Raw genomic sequence first — 20290 nt, forward strand, 5'->3', positions numbered from 1 at the left:
ATGCATGTGCCTATGGGCACATTGCGGGCTCCAAATGTGCATGCATATCCATGGCCCCTCATGGGCACATCTACAGAAAGACCACAGCACATACAAAGCCACTTCTGCACAGATGCACATGTGCATAAACACACACACACACGTACAACCCACAAGTCCTTGGTGGATTTAGAAATGCACCTCTACCTAGAGTTCCTAGCAGGTGCACAAAAAACTCTTGTCACTTGCATTTGCATTCACAAGGAGTCTGTTGGCCCAGCTGTGTTCAGGAGGACCCCCAGAGCATGTGTGCATGTGTGAAAAGCCCTGGCATGCACATGCTTCTTGGCTTTGGGAAATGTACCACAAACACTTGCAAACCTCCTTAGCTAGACAAAAAGAAGCTCCAAGGGAGCAAAGCAATCTTTATCCATACTGAAGGCCCAGGTATCTTTCCAGGCCCGTGCTCTCATTGTTTGGGATTGGGGTTCTTCATTAGCAGAGCTCTCCCAAGAGGAGATGGGTTTGATGTGTCCCAGCAGACGTCTCCCTTGTATGCAGAGCTTCCCAGCCAGGGCTGTTCCTTCAAGGCCTTTGCTTCCTGCAACCGTGGGGAGCTGTTTGTGACTTCTCGCAGCTCACTGTGCACGTGTGTGTCTGTGTGCATTTGTACTCTGCTGCCTTTTGGCGGTGCAGTTGCCCACTAGCCTGCTGTTCCCTCTCCCTGTTCCCTTTTAGCCCTGGCGGCAGAACTCGGATGCAGTGGTGAAGGTGGAGGTGGTAAGTGACGGATCTGCCTTGCATGTGTGCTTCTACCCCTCCACAGCCTATGCTACCCTTCTGTGTGGCTTTCAGTGAACGATCCTGTGCCTTGCTTGTCCTCTGGCTGCTGGGCGTGAGTGGAGCTGGGCTGGGCTGCACAGCAGAGACACAGGAGGGCCCTGACCCAGCAAGCAAGGCAGTGGCCACCATGGCACCAGCCGCCCTCATGCGTCCTCCACACCCCTCCCCGAGCAAGCAGGGACCTGGGCCCCTTCATGCCAAGGCAAAGACAGAGCTATGTTGTTTAGACCGTAGCTATAGCACTGGCTTGGTCCCTGCAAATTTGGGAATACTTCTTGGTGAGCACTTCAGGGCATAGTTGGGCTGGGAGGAGCAGGAGAGACAGCACCCTGCGAGTGTGCATGATGATTATTCCCACCACAGCTATGTGGTTGTGGTACCACCTCCCAAAGGCTTAATGGTGATGCACTGAGCGGGCTCAGGATACCTTGCTGGGACAGGGGGGCCTGGTACCATGTAAGCTTCAGGTGCTTCAGCCTGGGAAATGCATGAGTGAAAGGGATGGTGGAAAAGGGATGAGGACATCTCTGGTTTAGGACTCTGACACTATCTCTCTGGAGCCTTGGGCAGCTCCCTTTGCTACTCGGAGCCTCAGTTTCTCTGGTTGTAAAAGGTGGCAGGTGCTAATGATACAGCCCAGCCAGGAGGGTTCTGCCTTCTCAAGGGATTTACCCATCTCCTTGGCCCTTTGAGAGACATCTTGCTTCCATCTGATCCCTCTTCTTCTCTGTCTTTGCTTCCTTTGTTCCTGCAGTCTGAGGAAGAGAAGGAGAAAAGGAAGAAGAAGAAGAAAGGAGGAGGAGAGGAAGGAGAAGAGGAGGAGCCGGATGAGAGCATGCTGGACTGGTGGTCCAAGTATTTTGCTTCAATGGAGACATTGGAGGAGAGTGGGTGCAGAGCAGTGGAGGGGTGCAGGAAGATGTTCCCTGCCTGCAAGGTCTGGGCTATTTCCAGCAGAACAGCACAGTCCTAACATCTGTTGGGACAGCACAGCAGTGGACTGCTTTTGAAATGCAAACAGTGCCCATTCCCAGCACTAAGGCTGGGACCACTGGCCTAAGGAAGGAGGGGAAGTATGTGTATTGAAGTCCCCATCCCCGGTGTGAAAAATGGGGTGGTAGAAAAGCAGCGATCAGCTGCTGTTTCTGCCTGTTGCCTTCCTGACCATTGCCGAGCTGGTAAGGGGCACGTGGGCTTGCGCCAGCCAGGTGCTCGTTCTGTTTCCCTTGCTGGTACCAGCCCAGTCGTCTTCCCAGTGTCTCAGCTGCGAACTGCCCAAGTGCACAAGGATGCCATGCAAACATAGACACGTCCTCCTGCCCCATCCCCTGCGAGAGAGACTCCCTCGCACACAGTCCTGCTCATGGCTGAGCCCTGCCTTTGTGAGAATTCCTGCTCGCGTACCAGTGCTGAAAAATTGTACAGTGAGGGAGAGGGTGTTTCTTTTCTCTTGTGGGGCCTGATCCTCTGCTGTTACACAGAACCACCTTTAAAACTAAAGGCTCTTTGCACTGGCAACATCCCTGGCCTTGGGAACTGCTCCTTGGATACCCTAGAGCCATCCCCACTTGCCTGGGCTCTGTCCAGCTTCCTGGATGGACACACAATTTAGACAAGTGCAAGAGAGACACAAAAGTGCTTTAGCTGTCTAATAGGCTGTTCTTGCAGAGACCGGGGCAGCCTTGTGGCCAAAGGCTTGGGGCCATGCTGCTTTTCTCGCCAGCCTTGCCTGACTGTCAACCAGGCTTTCACCTGGCAGAGCTGAGCAGGGTTTCTTTTCCTTGAGTGTACTTATTTTGTGTCTCGTTTGTATTGAGAGCACAGTTATTTAGCAGCGTCACTGTTGAAGACTGTGTTGAACAACTTTGATTTCTCCAGTTTGGCTAGATCCTAGCTCCCTGCTCAAAGGAGAAAGGGAGAGCTGCGACCCCTAAGCTAGGCACTTTCAATGAGCACAGAGAGCTCAGTGCAACTGGCCACTCGTTGTTCATTTCGTTTCTCCCCCAGCAACTTTGGCAGCAGGAAGCAGCCGCAGCAGAAGCAGAGGAGGAGGAGGGAATGGAGACTGCTGAGGGTGAGCTGTTTGCAAGCAAGGGAGGAAACGGGGCAGGGAAGGGTAGGACCAGAGTTCCTTTTGGTGCTTGGGCACCCAATTCCGAGCATGCAATTGCTCTTCTGCTCAATCAGATACTCGTGCTGTGTTGCATATCTCCAGGCGGGATCAATTTTTGTGAATGCAGACCTGGTATGGATTGTGTTGGGCTGACGTATCAGGCTGCAAATGCCAGGGGACTCCCAGTCCGAGTGTGGCATTGTGGCAGCCTCCAGCTCATCCCTGCTGGAAGGAAGGCTGTGTGGAAGTAATGAGATTAGTGACTAGGATCTGTGTTATTGACTGAAGGCATTTTTGTGCCTTCAGAAGTTAGTAGTCACATCCCCTTGCCCATGTGTTTATAGAGCTGCAAGGCTGTGTGCTCAAAGTCTATTGAGAACACCAAGGCACAGATACGTTAATATCGCATTTGCAGGGTTTTCCCTCGTCACCATGAGGGAGGCTTTATGGAGGCCTCCTTTTGCCCCAGTTTTGCCAGGGAAGAGTCAACTAGGCAAGATGTTTGGGATCCATCTAACCTGACTGTTTTATCTTCAGTGTAAAGCTGAAGAGTGATCTGTTTACACTTTCAGATTACACTTTTTTTTTAATCTGTTATCTAAAGCTGAAAGTGTTCTGGTTTTCTAGAATTTGTTTTCTAGAATGTGTGGTTTTCTAGCTGTGTTCTGGTTTTCTAGAATGGGCAATAGAGAAAACTATGCATTTCCAGGCCAGTTCTCTGACCTATTTTAGATACTGTCCTGAGATGAAGTGTGCCCTGAGTGTGTTTTTCTCTCAAGGAGTCTGGGGGACAGTAGCTCAGATGGGGCATTGCAGATGCCTCAAGCTGGGTGAGGCCAATTTCATACCAAGAGTACTATGGGCTGTGAACATGAGTGAGCTGGGACCTGCTGTCCAAGGGTGACCTTGTCCACCCTGCAGGCTCTTTGGCAGTGCCGCCAGTAGGGCTGGTAAGTTTTATTTCCCTGAGGAGCCATGATTGGCCAGCTCAGTCATGAAGACTGAGATGGGAATGGGCAGAGGGAAAAGGTTAGGAGCCTCTGCGTAGGGGCTCAGCAAAGGGCCACCCTATGGACTAAATGGGCAGTGGAGTAAAGAAGGGTAGCAGCAGATAGCACTGAGTTCCCAGCGCTGCCTGCTTCCCCTGCTCTCCATAGATCGTGAATTCAGAGGAGAGGGGGTGGTTGTCCTGTTCATGCAGACTCCATTAGGTGGGAAAAATAGAGAGTCTGGCTTCTGTTGGAAGACTAGCCTTTGTATCATGAGAAAGATGAGGCCAGGTGCTGCTGAGCTTGGCGATGACTCTGAGCAGCTTCTGCCTGGGCTTGCTGTAGTAGCAGAGCTGTTGGGGGGGTGTCCTTGTATGCCTCCTCGTTCTCTGTCAGTCATTCTGAGCAGGGTTCACTTTCCCCTTTTACACTGCCCTTCCTTCCTGCTTTCCTCTTCCGCATTAAAGGTTTATCTGTTGTCATCTGTCTGTTCTCATCTGCCTTGCGCAGCAGCCATGAAAGCTGGCGGGATAGAGGCAGTGAGGGCTGGGGATTGCACATGAGTGGGAGAAGCGTGCAGTGTTGTGCAGCCTCCTTTGAGCATGCCTTTCTAGGTAGACTGTACTGTGTCCTTGGCTGGTGACTACTCGGAAGAGAGAGAGATCTTAAGAGCCTGTTGTTGCAGCTAGTCATTGGCGTCACCCTTGAAGAGCAGCAGTCTGTGCTTTGGCACTGAGCTTCAAGCATTGTCACCTCAGCCACACCTAGGCAGGGGTTTTGCTCTGCAAGCTGTGCACGTGTCAGGGGTCTGGGCACAGGAAGTATTCTCTTCCATGGGCGCACCTAGCAGGGCCCAGCCAGGTGCCCTTGATGTTTTTCACTCCCTTCTCTTTTCTCCAACGCCATTGCTGTCAGCTTCAAAGGACGTAGCGGAGACCAGAGTGAGATGGGGAAATGAGCCCTTCAGGGAAGACTGGGAAGGGTGTTGTACTAGCAGCCCAGCAGGACAAGTGGAAAGAAGAAAAGAGGGTGCTATGGGCAGGATCAGATATTTTCAGTGCTGTTGAAACTAGGCAGAGCCTAGGCTCTCAGTCCATGTTTCGTAGTCCTCCAAATGACTCCTGCTCGGGTCAACTGTGGGAGTTCCCTACACGGAGATCTGTGGGCTCCTGGAAATGCTGTGAGCTGGGTAGCAATGGCCAGAGCTGAGGAAAGACAGGAGAGAGGTTGAAGGGTTTCTGTGGGACTGAGATGGGAATTGCAGGCAGTAGCAGCTGTCAGCTTTCATGTTCCTCCTGTTTGAGTGCCTGTGATCATGTTCCCCTTCCCTGTCTTCCCCTGCTCCACCTCACCCTCGTTTCCATCTCCTCCATCCCCATTGCTTCCCCTTGGACTCAGAAATCAAACCGGATGACTCTCCCATGAAAGGCTCCAAGGGTCAGGCGAAGAGCAAGGAGAAGCAGCAGTGAGCCGCTGAGCTTCCTGAGAAGCAGAACAAGCTGAAGATTGATGAACTGAAGGTATGTGTGTTGGCAGGGGGAGGAGGAGGCGGCTCTGCCTGCTCAGCAGCAGGATGGAAGTCGGATCCTAGCCATGTGGAAAACACAGTGGAAAACACCCCTGCTGGATGCATCTCACCTGTGTGAGGGGTATCTAGCACTGGGTGAGATGTGCCTTGGGACTGTCAAATTCTCTGCATAGACGGAGAGTTCAGGGTAACTAGCTTTGCAGGAAAGGACCTGGGATCTTGGGGACAGGAAAAGTCAGCAGTGAACCCTTCTAGCAGTGAAGGCCAAGTGCATGCTGGGCTGTGTTAGCAAGAGTTGGCCAGCGAGTTGAGGGGAGGGATTCTTCCCCTCTTTCTGGCACTTGTCAGATCCCTTCTGGCTTCTCTGTCCTGACTGGTGCTCCCCAGCACAAGGAAGACACTGACCTACTGCAGTGAGTCCAGTGGTGGAAGCCACCAGGCTGGTCACAGGTCTGGAGGACGTGGCATACAAGAAGAGGAAGAGGCTGAGAGCTGGGTTTGTTCAGCTTGGAGAGGAGAAGGTGAATGGGGGATTGAATTGTCATCTTCAGGTACCTGATGGTACATGGCAGGGGGATATGGCAGAGGACAAAGGAGAGTGCAGAAGGAAATGGACGCAAGATGCAGCAAAGGAAATTCCTGTTGGACATAAAGCATCATTTGTTTCCTACAATGAACTGATTCATCATGAGTGTGCTGCAACTTTGCAGAGCTCTCAGTCCTTGGAGACATGGGAGCTTGACCCTGGGCAAGCTTCTCTAACTTTGAATGCCAGTGGTCCCTTCCCACCTCAGTTCCCATATGACTGTATGATTTGCCCATCCAGAGATGCCCCCATTTGATCAGGCAGCTCCCATGTTCAGCCAGTGGATGTCTAAAGCTCCTGAGGTGACTGGCATCCTGAGTGCCCAACCAGCTGCTGTATGTGGGGCTGAAACCCAACATGCCTCATGGCAGCAGGAATCACAGCCATCACTGTATGTAGTTCTTGGAGGGGTTTGTCCCACACAATGCAGCTGGAACCAGAAGTACTTGCAGGAATTACAGGGGAGAAAAAAAACCAAAGGTGGGGGGAGCTATGATTTGCTCTCTGTAACTGCACTGAAGGATCAGGCAATCGTGTAGCTTAATGAGTAGTATGAGAAAGGCATCAACTTGGTCTTGAGAGTGGAGGAAGAAGTTCTAAGTTGGTGAGAACACCCTCCCCACGGTGGAATCAGAGTCTACAGCTATAGTAGGAGATGGATCAGGGCCAGGCATTGCCCATCAGCAACCCAAACCAGGACCCTGGCGCCAGGCCTGGTGCCAGGGCTCCAGGCCAATGTGCCCAGCCCCATCCCACTGCTGGGCAGGGGCAGGGAATAGCCTGGGGCAAGGCTATCCCATGGGCAGTTTGGATGGGCCCTGGGTGGGGGAGAGCTTCCTGTGGGCCATAGCTAGCCTGGCCAAGACTCAGTGCAGGAAAGGGCCCTGGTTCAGGTTAGTGGTCCATGGACTTTACTATAGAATCTGTGACTCTGGGCCTGAGAAGGAATTTGAACCCGGATTATACACATAAGGGGAATAGCTACACAGCCCATTCAGCTGAGGTTCCCTCCTATACATGATCAGTTTGGGAAGGTGCTTATGTCATCAAGGTCTAACCCAATGACCTGGAGATCCCTTTGCATCCTAGAGAATTAGTCACTGGGAATGGTGATGTCCATGATCTCTTTGATTGTCCTTGGGTGACCACTGGATCTTTTCTTTTTTTTTTTTTTTTTAAACTGCTCCCCTCTAATTTTGTGTCATCACAGGTCTTCAACAAAGAGCTGGAAACAGAGTTTGATAACTTTGAGGACTGGCTGCACACCTTCAACCTGCTCCGTGGAAAGATCGGGGACAATGATGACGACGCAACAGAAGAGGAGCGGCTAGTGGGGAGGTTCAGAGTGAGTGTGGCTGCTGAGTTGGGTCAGGGCAGGGACAGCTTGGGAAAGCCTTGCCTATAGGGTTCTCTCCTTGAAGGTGCATTAGCTGAAAGGAGGTTGGATGTAAGAGAGACCAATTTGCATTGACTCAACCACATCTCCTTGCAGGGAGGGTAAGCCTCCAAGGATAGCCCCAGGAGTCAGATGGCTTCACAGAGTGCATTGCAGAGGGCAGTCCTTTGCAGCAACCAGATCTTTTGTGATTCCTACAGAAGGCCAAGGGCAAAGCAGATCCTCTTTATCACCCGCTGTGGATATAAGTCATGCCTGGAGTTATCGTTGCAGACTATTTTTCACCAATAGCACGGGGCTGCCTGCCATGTTGCACCAATGCATGCAAGTTAAACTCTTGCTGGAGGGAGTGATCAGACGGTCAGGGAGCATGGAGATGAACTGTGTTTCACGTGGTAGTTCCTGGATTTCCCAGCCCCTGCCTTGACAGCACCTTTTATTTCCATTGCTCTTGGTTTTCTGCCAGTTGTATTCCTGGAATTCCCTGCCTGTGAGCACCTTGCTAGTCTGATTCCTCTGCAGGTGTCCTTCACGTTGTCCAGTTGCTCTGCTCAGGGTTGTATCCTCTGCAGGGGGTGCTTGTGAGGCAGAGGAAGCTTCCAGACCTCGCCTGTCTACTACAGCGCAGGGCTAGAAACAAGGAGAGAAAGTGGGCTCTCAGGAAGGGTGGTTTGGGATGGGTCTGCTCGCTCCGAGCCTCGGGAGCAGCAGGACTACTGAGGCTGTGCACTCCCTTGTGCTAGGGCTCCATCTGTGTCTACAAAGTGCCGCTCCCTGATGATATGGGCAAGGAGGCAGGATACGACCCCGACTTGGGCATGTTCCAGGGGATCCCCAGCAATGACCCCATCAATGTGCTGGTCCGAGTCTGTGTTGTTCGGGTGAGTATAACCACGTTGTATGCCAAGGCGTGATGCTGTGTTCCCTTACAGTGCTCACACCCAGAGCTGGTGCTGAAGCTGCAGAGAAGTTGACTTTTAGTTCTTGGTGCTGTTGGTGCCAGCATCCACCTGATAGCAGATGGCACCAAGGTCAAGGATGCAGCATGAGGACTAAAGCAGCTCACTGATGGGCCCTTGAAAGGGGCGTCTTCCTAGCTTTGTGCTCTCCCCATTGGGATACTAAGCCTGTGTGAGGTCCAGACACCTGGCCTACAGGATGGATGGAGGTGTCCGTTGTAGTGCTCAACTTCAGAGAAGAATTTGGATCAGCCCAGACTACGAGATTCTGGTTCTTTACATAATCCCCTTTAGATAATCAATGAGGCATATGCTGAGCAAACCAGGAGGAGGCAGGGATTAGTAGATCTGGCTGAAGGGCCTGTCACCTTGTGGGACACATGCCGAGTGATAATCAATGTGGTCCAGCTAATGCCTGTCTCTTTATATGGAGTGCACTCTGGAAAAAGTCCTTCTTGACCTCCATTCTTATGTCAAGATAAGATATCTTGAGAAATCTCAGCCCTGCTGGAAGCACCTGGGTGGCTCTTTGCCAACCCCTTGTCCCTGTTGTTTTATAAATGCAACCTACTTTCACCTACGTTTCCCACTAACCTGGTTTCCCATCCAGTGCTACATCTCATTGCCCTGAGAAGGGGATAGCAGGTGAGATTGTGATTCTGTGATTGCAAAATCACCGAATGGTTGAAGTTGGAAGGGACCTCTGGAGATCATCTAGTCCAACTCCCCCCGCTCAACCAGGGTCACCTACAGCATGTTGCGTAGAATTGTGTCCAGATGGCTTTTGAATATCTTCAAGGAAGGAGACTCCACAGCCTCTCTGGGCAACCTGCTCCAGTGCTCAGTTACCCTCCCAGGAAAGAAGTGTTTCCTCATGTTCAGACAGAACTTCCTATGTTTCAGGTTGTGCCCGTTGCCTCTTGTCCTGTTGCTGGGCACCATGGAGAAGAGTCTGGCCCCGTCTTCCTGTCACCCTCCCTTCACATGCTTAGACTCATTGATGAGACTCCCCTCAGTCTTCTCTTCTGCAGGCTGAAGAGTAGCAGCGCTCTCAGCCTTTCGTCCTAGGAGAGATGCTCCAGGCCCTTCCTCATCTTAGTGGCCCTTTGCTGGACTCACTCCAGGAGCTCCATGTCTGTCTTGTACTGGGGAGCCCAGCACTAGACACACCACCCGAGGTGTGGTCTCAGCAGGGCTGAGGAGAGGGGGAGGCCCTCACCTCCCTCCACCTGCTAGCAACACTCTTCCTAAGGCTGCCCAGGGTACCATTGACCTTGTTGGCCACAAGGGCACATTGCTGGCTTATAGTCAACTTGTCCACCAGGACTCCCAGGTCCTTCTCTGCAGAGCTGCTTTCCAGGAGGTCAAGCCTGAGCCTGTCCTGGTGCCCATGCACCATGCACCAGGTTATTCCTCCCCAGGTGCAGGACCCTGCACTGGCCTTTGTTGAATGTCATGAGGCTCCTCTCTGCCCAACTCTCCAGCCTGTCCAGGTCCCTCGCAATGGCAGCACAGCCTTCTGGTGTGTCAGCCGCTCCTCCTAGTTTAGCATCCTCAGCAAACTTGCTGAGGAGGCACTCTGTCCTTTCATCCAGGTCATTGAGGAATAAGTTGAACAAGACTGGACCCAGTATTGACCCCTGGGGCACACTGCTAGCTAGAGGCCTCCAACTAGACTCCGCACCACTGACCCCAACCCTAAATGGTAGCTTCCAGCCTGGTTAGCACCACCAACAGCCAGGACTGGCTTCATCACTGGACATATCCTGGCATGGGTGTCTGCTGTTGTGTGCCAAGATGGGGAAGAGGTTGAATTGGCGAGATTGAGGATACTTACCCCTGCTTACAGGGGCTGCTTACAGAAGCCTGTGGCCCTAATAAATCCAAGGATAAGGCCAGCTGGTCTCAGGGATGGAGAATAGGGACTGTCCCTGAATTGTTCCCTAGCATTGACTGGGCTGACCTATCTTATCTTTTCCCTACAGGCCACAGACCTGCCCCCAGCTGACATCAATGGGAAAGCTGATCCTTATATTGCCATCAAGCTGGGGAAGACAGACATCAAAGATGAGAACTACATCTCCCAACAGTTGAATCCTGTCTTTGGTGAGTGAGTTGCCCCAGCCCTGTTACCTGTCTTCACCCTGAAGAGTGAGCTAGGCTCACCAGCCCTTGGGCCTGCACCCTACCCATCCCATAGCCCCAGCTTGGGGTCGAAAGATGGGACTGATCGCCCTGAACTTTCCTTGGGTGCAGTGTAGCTGTCCCCATTGAAGTCATCTGTCCTGCTTTGTCAGCAGTCTCGTCAACGCTGTCAAGAGTGTTGAAGAGCTATCCGTATCTGGTCAAGATAGGTGCCTACTTTAGGAAGCGCTAGGCCTGGACCCAAGTAACAGCATCGCCGGCTCTCCAGTGACACACACATTTAGTTTCAGGGCTATTGGGACATCCACGTCAAGCGATCCTCATGATCGCTCTCCCTTCTAGGGCTGCTAGTTCAGAAGCAGTCCGCGCAGAGAATTAGTGACAACACGTAAGCTGAATGTACTGCAGTGGGAGGTGCAATTAAACACTGTCCAGAGACTGGAGCAGACCCACCTCACCCATGCATGTGTCTTGAGCGCCATCCAAACCCTTGGATGGCTACAGCCTGTTCTCCCTCTCCACCCTTTCTCCCGCCACAGGTCCTTTGACATTGAGGCCACCTTTCCCATGGAGTCTATGCTGAGGGTGGCGGTGTACGACTGGGACTTGGTGGGGACCGACGACCTCGTTGGAGAGACCAAGATTGACCTGGAGAACCACTACTACAGCAAGCACCGAGCTACTTGTGGGGTGTCACAGCCTTATGCCATGTATGAGCCAAGCTTTCCCTGTGCAACTTGGTGTCTGGACCCGTGTCAGTTTCATCTTCCGCACTAGGCCTAGATCTCCTGTAGGGATCTCCCTCTTTCATTGCCTGATGATGAGGGAATCTGTGCTGTGCCCTCAGTCTTAACGTGGGCTTTGGGACCAGCACAGTGGGGTAGCAGGAGAGCAGGTTGTAAGCAGGAGCACAGGGCGGTGAGGAAGGGACTGAGGGGCATTGGTAGGTCTGGATATAGAAATGAAGAGGTTGCTGAAATAGCAGCTGGGCCGGAGCAGCAGAACTGAGCATCAGTAGCAAAGTGGAGGGCGCTGGGGATTGCAGGTCTGGGTCAGCACAGAGTGAGGGGCCTGGGGTGGAAAGGTATCGGCAAAGCGTAGAGTTTGGGCACGGATGGCCCTACCTTGCTCTGAAGTTTGACATGTGGAGCCTCAGATCCTTCCCTGATGAATCCTGGCTCCTGAGGGGCAGTAACATTTGCGTTTCTGGCAGATGGAAACAAAAATTCCTTCTTCCTCCAAGTCTGACCTTGTGCTCTTGTTCACAGACATGGGTATAACATGTGGCGTGACCCCATGAAGCCTTCCCAAATGCTGTGCAAGCTGTGCAAAGAGGGCCAAGTGGATGGGCCGCCCTTTGGTCCAGGAGGAAGAGTGAAAGTGGCTACGAGGGTCTTCAGTGGCGCCACGGAGATGGAGGATGAAAATGGTACGCACCCCATGGCGTGAAGGTGGGGAGGGGAGCAGGGGCATGGGGTGTCCCCTCATCATCCAGAACTGAATCCCATCACCCCCTGCAGCATTGCAATGTCTCTCCAGCCACCCCCTTGTGTGGGGCCTGCGTTATGTCACCAGCTAGACAGTGTCTTATAGACGACCCAGGTTGCTGTCAGAGTTACTGGTGAGCATCCACGGCATGGCATGACCAAAGCTGCCTTTGAAACCTTCCTGCTGGCAGTTTATGGCAAAGGACCAATGCAGATAGCCCATCCTGGCCCTTGCAGGGCTTAGGAAGCCACTGTCCATATAGCTGCATCCCCAAACAATGGTTGTGTCCAAATCACTCGTATATGTGCAACACAGTTGAATGCAGACCAGGAGGGGTGCAGAGGAGGGGGGCAGCAGTGTCGGTGGATATAGAGCTTGTTGAGCGTGGGAAAATACAGCCTGGTAGGGGATCTGGACCTTCTCTGTGAGTGCCTAGGAGTAGAAAGGGGAGAAAGAGGAGTTAGGGAGTGTTGGTGCAAGAACAAAGTGGGCCCAGTGAAACGGAGAGGAGCAACTACTAGGCAGTTCTGCTGCCTTGAAGTTGGTAGGAGCTGGAAGAGGTAGCCAGCAGGAGCAGTGTGTGTGGCCTTGGGGAAGAGGATGTCAGCAGAAGTTTGCAAAGCCAGACTGGAGGTCCTGCTGTCAGTAGGAGGTTGGGTCCTGCTTGGGATTGTTTGCTGTCCCTGGTGTCTCTTCTGCCCAGTTCTCCACACTCAGTCCTCCCTTTACCCACACGGGACAGAAGAAGCAGGCAGAGGAACGCCTAGCACTGACCGTGCTGCACCACTGGGAAGACGTTCCACACGCAGGCTGCAGGCTGGTCCCTGAGCACGTGGAGCCACGTCCATTGCTGAACCCTGACAAGCCGGGCATTGAACAGGTCCCCGCAGCCCAAGATCCGGGGGAAGGGCAGGGCCTGCTTAGCCTCCAAGCAGGGAGGAGAGACCTCAGCTGGGCAGACAAGCTGCAACCCCCCTTGTCGTGGGGAGGGAGGCAGCCTACGAAAAGTGGCACTTGGACATAGCAGTCCTTAACACTCGGCCTGTTGAGCCCAGCTGACTAAATCTTCAATGCCTCTTCATCTTCAGCTGGCACCTATTTCATACCCCGAAGTCTCTGGGTCCCCTGCTTCCCCCCTGCCTGACATGTTCCCCATGGATATGCTGGCACCAGGCCCTGCCATTGATATTTCCCCCAGGAAACCAAAGAAGTAAGGAATCTGCCAGCCAACAAACCCCAGGGAAAACCCGTGGCTGGGGCTGGAGCCCTGCTTCCCCACTCTTCTACTGGTTCTCCATGGCCCAGCTCAGCACAGCCATGTGCCTGGGACCCCCAACCAGACTGGCATGGCCAGAGATCCCAAGACTGGAGGCATCAAATGCTGTCTTCCGCTTCCCCACAGGTTGTGGAGCTGCCCTTGCAGGGTGCTTCAGTTCCCATCTGTTCAGTTCCCTGCAGCTCCTCACCTCTCTGTGTCTGTCTAGACGAGGAGTTCAAATTGCTAGCTAGTGCCTGGTATGGGGAAGGGGGCAGACCAATGCAGCCAGCCCGAACGCAGCCCCAGGGGCAGGGGTTAGCCTAGGTCAGGGCGTCCACAGGCCCTTGGCTGGAGGGGAGAGTTTCCCAGTCTGGCTGGGGCTCTGGGCAAGGAAGGGCCCTGGCACCAGGCGGATCACTGGGAGAGACTTGGTAAAGGCAGGTAGGACAGAGCAGGCAGCAGACAGTGAACTAGAGAGTTCTCCTTCCCATTCCTGTCCTCTCCGCCTCTGCCCTCCGATGCTCAGCCCCTCTAGGAGTCCTTTAGACAGAAGGAAGACATTGCGTTCCTCAGCATCCATGCTAGGCCAATTTTACCCAGCTAGACTGTGTCCTTGGGCCCCTTTTGCCCGTCCCCGGGGGCTGGGATGCAGAGGCCGTATTTGCATCCTCGTGGGAATCTCTTGCACTCCTGTGCTCAGTCGACTGGTGTTTGGCTCCAAAGCACAATGAAAGTGGAGACAATTTCCTCTGATCTCCGAGGGCCGTAGCTTGGATGTGAAGAGCAGGGCAGGCAGCTGCAGGAAAGCTGAAGCCAGAGAAAGCTCTAGTTGCTGAAGCAGCCTGGAAAAAACAGAGGTTTATCTGCAATGCAGCCAGGGGCAGCCATGCTCAGTAGTGCCCCATGTGCTGGAGTTGAGGCACCATTTCCCTCTGTGTTCCTGCCCTGTTGGTCCCTAGGACAAGACGGCTGCGAGAGAGCCCTGCAGTTGGCGTTCCTGCCGCCCTGTTTCCTGCAGCATCATCCCATTCCCTTCTGCCCACCCCATCTCCTCCTGCCCCTTCCCTCTGTTCCCCCCTCTGTGCCTCACCTCCTGGTCTCCCTTCCTGCTGCCAGATATGAGCTTAGAGTGATAGTGTGGAGCACAGACGAGGTCATCCTGGAGGATGATGACTACTTGACTGGCGAGAAATCCAGGGACGTTTTTGTCAGCGGGGTATGTACGATGTGGCTGGCCAGTGCCACCACTTCCACTTCTCCTCGTGGTGGGGTCCTGGTGCTCACTTAGGCCCCAGGGCTGGTTTTGGAGAGGGGGGGTTCTGTGATGCAGCTAGGAAGGGTTTCCCCATGGGGAGGGCCAGATGATGCCAGTGCTGCTGTTATGTGCTGTGCTCTGTCTCTGCCTCTGTGTCTCTCTTGCTGGCTGCTTGACGTACTGTGTGTGTCTGTCTGTGCTGCCTGGCCTGGTTGCCCAGCTTTGAGCTGCGGGTCATTATCTGGAACACGGATGAGGTGGTTTTGGAAGATGATGCTTTCCTGGTGGGAGAGAAGATGTCTGACATCTATGTCAGGGGGTAATAGCCGAGGTCTTGCTGCTTGCTCCCTTCTGCCCCTCTCCCCTTGGACAGGACCTGAGTGCGGGCTGTTCCTCTACTCGTCTGTGCCTCAGGTCTGCTTCCCGACATTCATAGCTCCTGGCAGGCACAGTGCTTCCGTCCCCCTTGGCTCTGGTCTTGGTGTCCCCAGTTGGCTCTTCAGCCCAACATGCCTCCACTTCCAGCATCTGGATCCAAATTCCAGGTAGCTTCCTGGTGGTGACCCTCTCTCTGCTTCTCTCTCATCCACCGCTTCCAAAACTCCCCTGTTTTAGAGACAAGAGAACCCGCACCTTCACATACCAATTCTTTACAAGACATTTCTCTCCTGAGCTGCCAGGATACAGCTAAATCTGGGGGGGTGGGGGGGGGGCGTGGGTGGAGAAGGTTATTTGATCTCAGACCCCACTGACCCTCCCCATATTCAGCATGGGGCAGATGGTACCTGTGGACCATCTCTGAGTGAGCCCTGGCCTACGACTTACCTTAACGTGCTTGTGAGTCCCTTTTCTCCTGTCCTCATATAGCAGGGCTCTGAGACTGGCCCTCAGCATGGGCTCTGCCAAATTTGGTCCCCAGATTTCCCTTTCCCGTCCCTGCGGAGCTGCCTGAACTGTCCTGCTTCAGCAAGAGTCGATTTGGATTTCCCAGATCCTTTCATTCATTTTGAATTGACACGCACAGGTTAAGATGCAACTAGATCATAGCGCAATGTGCAGCAGGCAAGAAAACAAGCTTTCTCCAAAGGCTTAAACCCTATGTCATGGCAAAGAGGCATGAGGAGGAAGGTCAGATTAGTGTAGCAGAATCTAAGGCTGATGGCTGACATCACACCATGCAGTGACTTCCCACAGCTCTGCTAAACTGCTCACTGCTTCCCAAAAGCTACCCTGAGCTTTTGGGCCAGGTCTCCTTGTCTTGCACCTCATGCTGCTCTTGGAGAACGTGTTCCATTTTCTATGTCTGGTCCTGTTTTCAGAGTGCAGTGGAGGGTTGTTTAGGGCAGTGCATGCAGTGCCTGCCTCGGCATTCCCAGTGCCATGCTGCACAGAGGGCAGGTGCCCTTGGAGCGATGAACTTTAACATGCTGGCAGGACCCATGCTCTCTCATGCCGTTGCTGCATACTGGCAGGCGTGTGAAATTTGTGTCTGTGTACATGTGCGTGAGGGGGACAAGGTCTTGTCACTGTCTGTTTCAAGGCCGGTAAGTAAGTGGTTTATGCATGGGTGGCTTTTCTGCGATGACTCAATCTGAAACGTGAGAGGCCTTCCCTTTGTGCTTGGGGTGGGATTGCTTGCCCTGTGTGTTTTGCAGGGCGGAGCGGGAGTGTCAGCATGCTCAGAGGCCAGGGGAACAACCCTGTACTAAGTGTCTAAGCACGGACCCATGTCCCTGCTGGCTGCAGCCCCTCAGGACCAAGAGACTCACACAAATCTGAGAGTTCCCTGAGGAACAGAGGTGTCCTGTCATGTCGAAGAAGCTGAGGAACATTCATAATGCTCCTTCCAGCAAGCTCTGCTCCAGACTTCCCAGCAGTGCTGCCTGCTCCTTTCCATCTCTTGAACATCCCCCTGCCCAGAGAAGGACCCCGATAACCAGCTTGCGTGTTGCTCCCTCAATCAGCCTGTTCCCTCTAGGGCCCTCATGCCCATGTTGTCTCTTGGCGAGGCTGACATGGTGATTTGAGCAACCCTAGCCCATTGCTCGTTACTCTTGAGTCCTTCCAGTGTGTCCATGCCTTGCTGGCCTGGAGACATGCCAGCTGTATGCGCAGGATGGCCCTTTGCCCTCTCCTCCCTCCTGCTAATATGTGCCACCCCTCTCATCCCTCTGGGCCCTGCAGGTGGCTGAAGGGCCAGCAGGAGGACAAGCAAGACACACATGTCCCTTACCCCTCACTCACTGGCGAGGGCAACTTCAGCTGGCGCTCCACCTTTCCCTTTGACTACCTGATGGCAGAGAAGAAGATGGTCATCTCCAAGAAGGAGTCCATGTTCTCCTGGGATGAGACTGAAGACAAGCTCCCTGCTCGCCTCACCCTGCAGGTCTGGGATGCCGACCACTTCTCGGCCGACGATTTCCTCGGTAAGAGGGGAGGGCCAGCTGAGCTGGAGTGACAGGGAAGCTGGAGGGATAGGGGGAGGTTACATGGCTGATGGAGCAGGAAGGCATGTGGGATGAGACAAGGTTTATGTAGGAACAGATCCTGGAAGGACAGCCCTGGTCTTTAAGCCAATTGTGTCCTACAAACGCCTTTGGATGCTGCAGGTAAGAGCAGTTAGGCTAAGAGGCCTTGTCTTCATGCTGCTGTTCAAAGGCTGCTCCTGTAGCAAAGGCATTAGCTTTTTCCCTTAGGTGCCTGTCTGGGAGCTCTATGCCCAAGCTAGTTTTGGAGTGCAGGGTGGCTGGAAGCCGTGGGCAGATGATTGAGAGGGTGAGAGGAGGTGGGGACGTGACCCAAAAAGCAGGCTATAGTGGAGAGATCGGAGGATGCATGGCCATAGATGTGTGGGAGGATGCCAGGACACAGCTCAGGGCAGGAAATGTTGCTCGCCAGGGCAGGAAATGTTGGCCCAGCCCGCCTCCAGCCAAAGACTCACAGTTGAGGGGTGCCACCATGTATCCTTCGCCCTCTCCTACCAGGGGCAATCGAGCTGGACCTGAAGCGCTTTCCCCGGGGAGCTAAGACTGCAAAGCAGTGCAGCATGGAGATGGGGACAAATGAGGCAGAGCTGGCCATGGTTTCCCTCTTCAAGCAGAAGCGAGTGAAAGGCTGGTGGCCGTTTGTGGCCAGGGATGAAAACGATGAGCTGGAGATGACGGCAAGGATGGGGAGAAGCGGGGGGATTTTCTGTCCTGGGGAGTGCATCCTCTGTGTACACGGAGGCCCCTTTGCAGAGCTCCTTCATGCCTGCCTCTGCTACATGGGGCCCCCTCTGCTCACCATGTCGCTGGCTGGCACCGTCTCTGGGGCCGGCGGTGGAGAGCGTTGCCCATGTCTCAGCAGGCCTCTCTCTGCTCCCTGCAGGGAAAAGTTGAAGCTGAACTACAGCTCCTGAGAGCAGAGGAGGCAGAGAAATCGCCTGCTGGGCTGGCTCGCAATGAGCCTGACCCACTGGAGAAACCCAAGTAAGTAGGAGACGCCTCTCCCCCAGCAGATGCCTGGATTTGTGGGAGATGCTGCGTCGGGTGGTTCCCGGGGAGGTAGCCAGGCAGGGGAAGGTTAGAAAGGGGTCACTTATCTGGGGATGTAGGAATGAGGGCTGCGGGCAGGGTAAAAGGGGCAGAGTCACCTCTCCTGGTTCATTCCAGTGCCCTCTATTTACTTCCCTGCCTTTCCTTAGTCTCTTCCTTCTCTCCCTCCCTTCCTAGCTCCATCCCCCTTTCCCAGCCTCCCACCTTTTCTTCCTCCCCTCTGGTACCCGTTGCCAGGACATCAGCTTCATCAGGACCCCCTCCCTCCACCCCCCACTCAAGTCCCTGCACTCCTTCTGGCACAAATTCTGCTGGCTCCTCTTGGAAACCCTCCTGATCCTCAAGGTCAGGCTCTTTCACTGCGTGAAGGGTTATCCAAGGAAGGAGATCGTGGGCTCTCTGACAGTGCCCCTCTCCATTGCCAGCTGGGCTTGTAAAAGGAAAGTCAAGGCTGTGCCAGGGTGCGAGCAGACTGCGGTGAGCCGGGGAGGATCATGCACTTGGGCAGCCACAGGAAAGCCACATCTGGGTGGGGATGGTTGCTGTGGCCCCAACCCAGAGAGAGCCTGCTGCACCCTGGAGTGGCTGGGTGGGACACAATGCTGCCGCCGCATTGGCTCACATGTTGGTTGTATTGCTTGTTGTGCCTGCCCTCCCTTTCTGTGGCCATGGCATTCATGACAGATGCTTGCTTCCCCAACAGCCGCCCAGACACATCCTTCATGTGGTTCCTCAACCCCCTCAAGTCCATCAAATGCCTCACCTGCACCCGCTACAAGTGGCTCATCATCAAAATAGTGTTGACCCTGCTGCTCCTCATCCTGCTGGCCCTCTTCCTTTACAGCATGCCAGGCTACATGGTCAAGAAGCTCCTGGGAGCATGAAGCAAAGGGGCCACCCCCACACGCCTAGCCCAGCGCCACCGCCTGCCCCAGCCCCATGCCCTTCTCCTCGCCTCTGCCTTGCAGCAACCTTGAGGGACATCTCCTCCCTGCTGCTGTGCCTCCTATTTTGCGTTTCTGCTTTGTGGATCCCTTTCTTGGCTTTACTCTCAGAGCAGTGGGGTTGGAGAAGGCCTCTGGTCCCCAGGCTGTCCTGTGTCCCTCACCTGGGCTGGCAGAGATGCGTGGCTGGCTACTCTGGGTCACCCGTGCTGTGGGTCCCAGATGCCTTGACCCACTGGGGGCAGAGGTCGGTGCCCCGTCTGGGCAGCTCAGCTCCTCTGCCCCAGCAGAAAGCAGAGGGAGCACTAGGGTTGCGTTGCTGGAGCTGTGGGAATGCTGCCTAAATGCTTGTTCACAGGACACGTTAAAAGCGGTCATGAACCAGTGACGTGGGGCAGAGCAGGCAGGGCTTGCTGGGAGCACGCCAGCCCCTCGGGCTTGGGGACAAGGCACAGAGCAGCCCCAAAGCCTGGCCTCCATGCCAGCACTGCCGCTGCCCCCCTCCTAGCCCTGAAGGTCACTGCCCCTGACTGCAGGGGCTGATGCCACCACAGGGCACGCCAGCCACCCTGCCCCAACAGCAGTTGAGACTTGGCAGAGCCCTTGGGCTCTGCAAGGGGCAGACTGGGCTGCCCCATCCCCAGGAAGGCAGATTTCCAGCAGCTCAAGCATCTTTCTAAGGCCACTGAAAGCAGCAGTGGTGGTGGGACTTGCCTGAAGGCTCCCATGGAGCCACGTTCTCTGGTGCAGTGTGAGCTCAGCGTGGTCTGCTGGTTTGCCTATTTATTTTGTACTGACCACTACTTCTTGGGGCTGGGGCTTTTCTTGCTGTGTATATTGGGGGAGGGAGGGAAGGTCTCTTTCTTCAGCCCACTGCACTATTAAGCTGTTGAAGATCCACCTTTCTCAGCTTCAAGTGTGCAAGACCCTTACTCACTACCTGGGGAGCTCTTGGGGTTGTTTTTAGGATGATGTTGTTTTGGTTTGTCAATAAAAGTTGGTTTAAGCTCTTCCAGAAGAGCTGCTGTCTGCCACTGCCCTCTGTTACCCAGCCACACGTGCCCTGGGGGTTCACTTCCAGCCCCGAGCACAGATTGGACCCCCCAGGGCGGAGACCCCTTGCCCACTAGGCTGTGGACATATATACTAAATGCCACCATAGACTCGAGAATAGTTTATGTGGTCAGGGACCTGTGCCGATCTTCGAGTGCAACCGCGCTGCTTGAAGCTTGGCCAGCTGGAGCAGCTTGCTCATGGTCATGTCCAGTCAA

General features: G+C 54.1%; 1 protein-coding gene across 1 annotated transcript in view; it reads left to right on the top strand.

Moving 5' to 3' along the window:
• Window positions 1-18959, top strand: part of LOC138066526 (otoferlin-like) — a 45733-nt gene extending 26774 nt beyond the window's left edge. Inside the window, 16 exon segments of the mRNA XM_068936392.1 lie at window positions 730-759; window positions 1577-1723; window positions 2830-2896; window positions 5323-5444; window positions 7249-7383; window positions 8178-8315; window positions 10379-10503; window positions 11078-11248; window positions 11807-11966; window positions 12763-12906; window positions 13115-13236; window positions 14401-14511; window positions 16724-16965; window positions 17524-17702; window positions 17909-18009; window positions 18779-18959. Of these exon segments, the coding sequence (XP_068792493.1) occupies window positions 730-759; window positions 1577-1723; window positions 2830-2896; window positions 5323-5444; window positions 7249-7383; window positions 8178-8315; window positions 10379-10503; window positions 11078-11248; window positions 11807-11966; window positions 12763-12906; window positions 13115-13236; window positions 14401-14511; window positions 16724-16965; window positions 17524-17702; window positions 17909-18009; window positions 18779-18959 (2175 nt within the window).
• The last annotated feature ends 1331 nt before the right edge of the window (window positions 18960-20290 follow it).

This window comes from Struthio camelus, chromosome 3 (genome assembly GCF_040807025.1).
Source record: "Struthio camelus isolate bStrCam1 chromosome 3, bStrCam1.hap1, whole genome shotgun sequence".
NCBI lineage: Eukaryota > Metazoa > Chordata > Aves > Struthioniformes > Struthionidae > Struthio > Struthio camelus.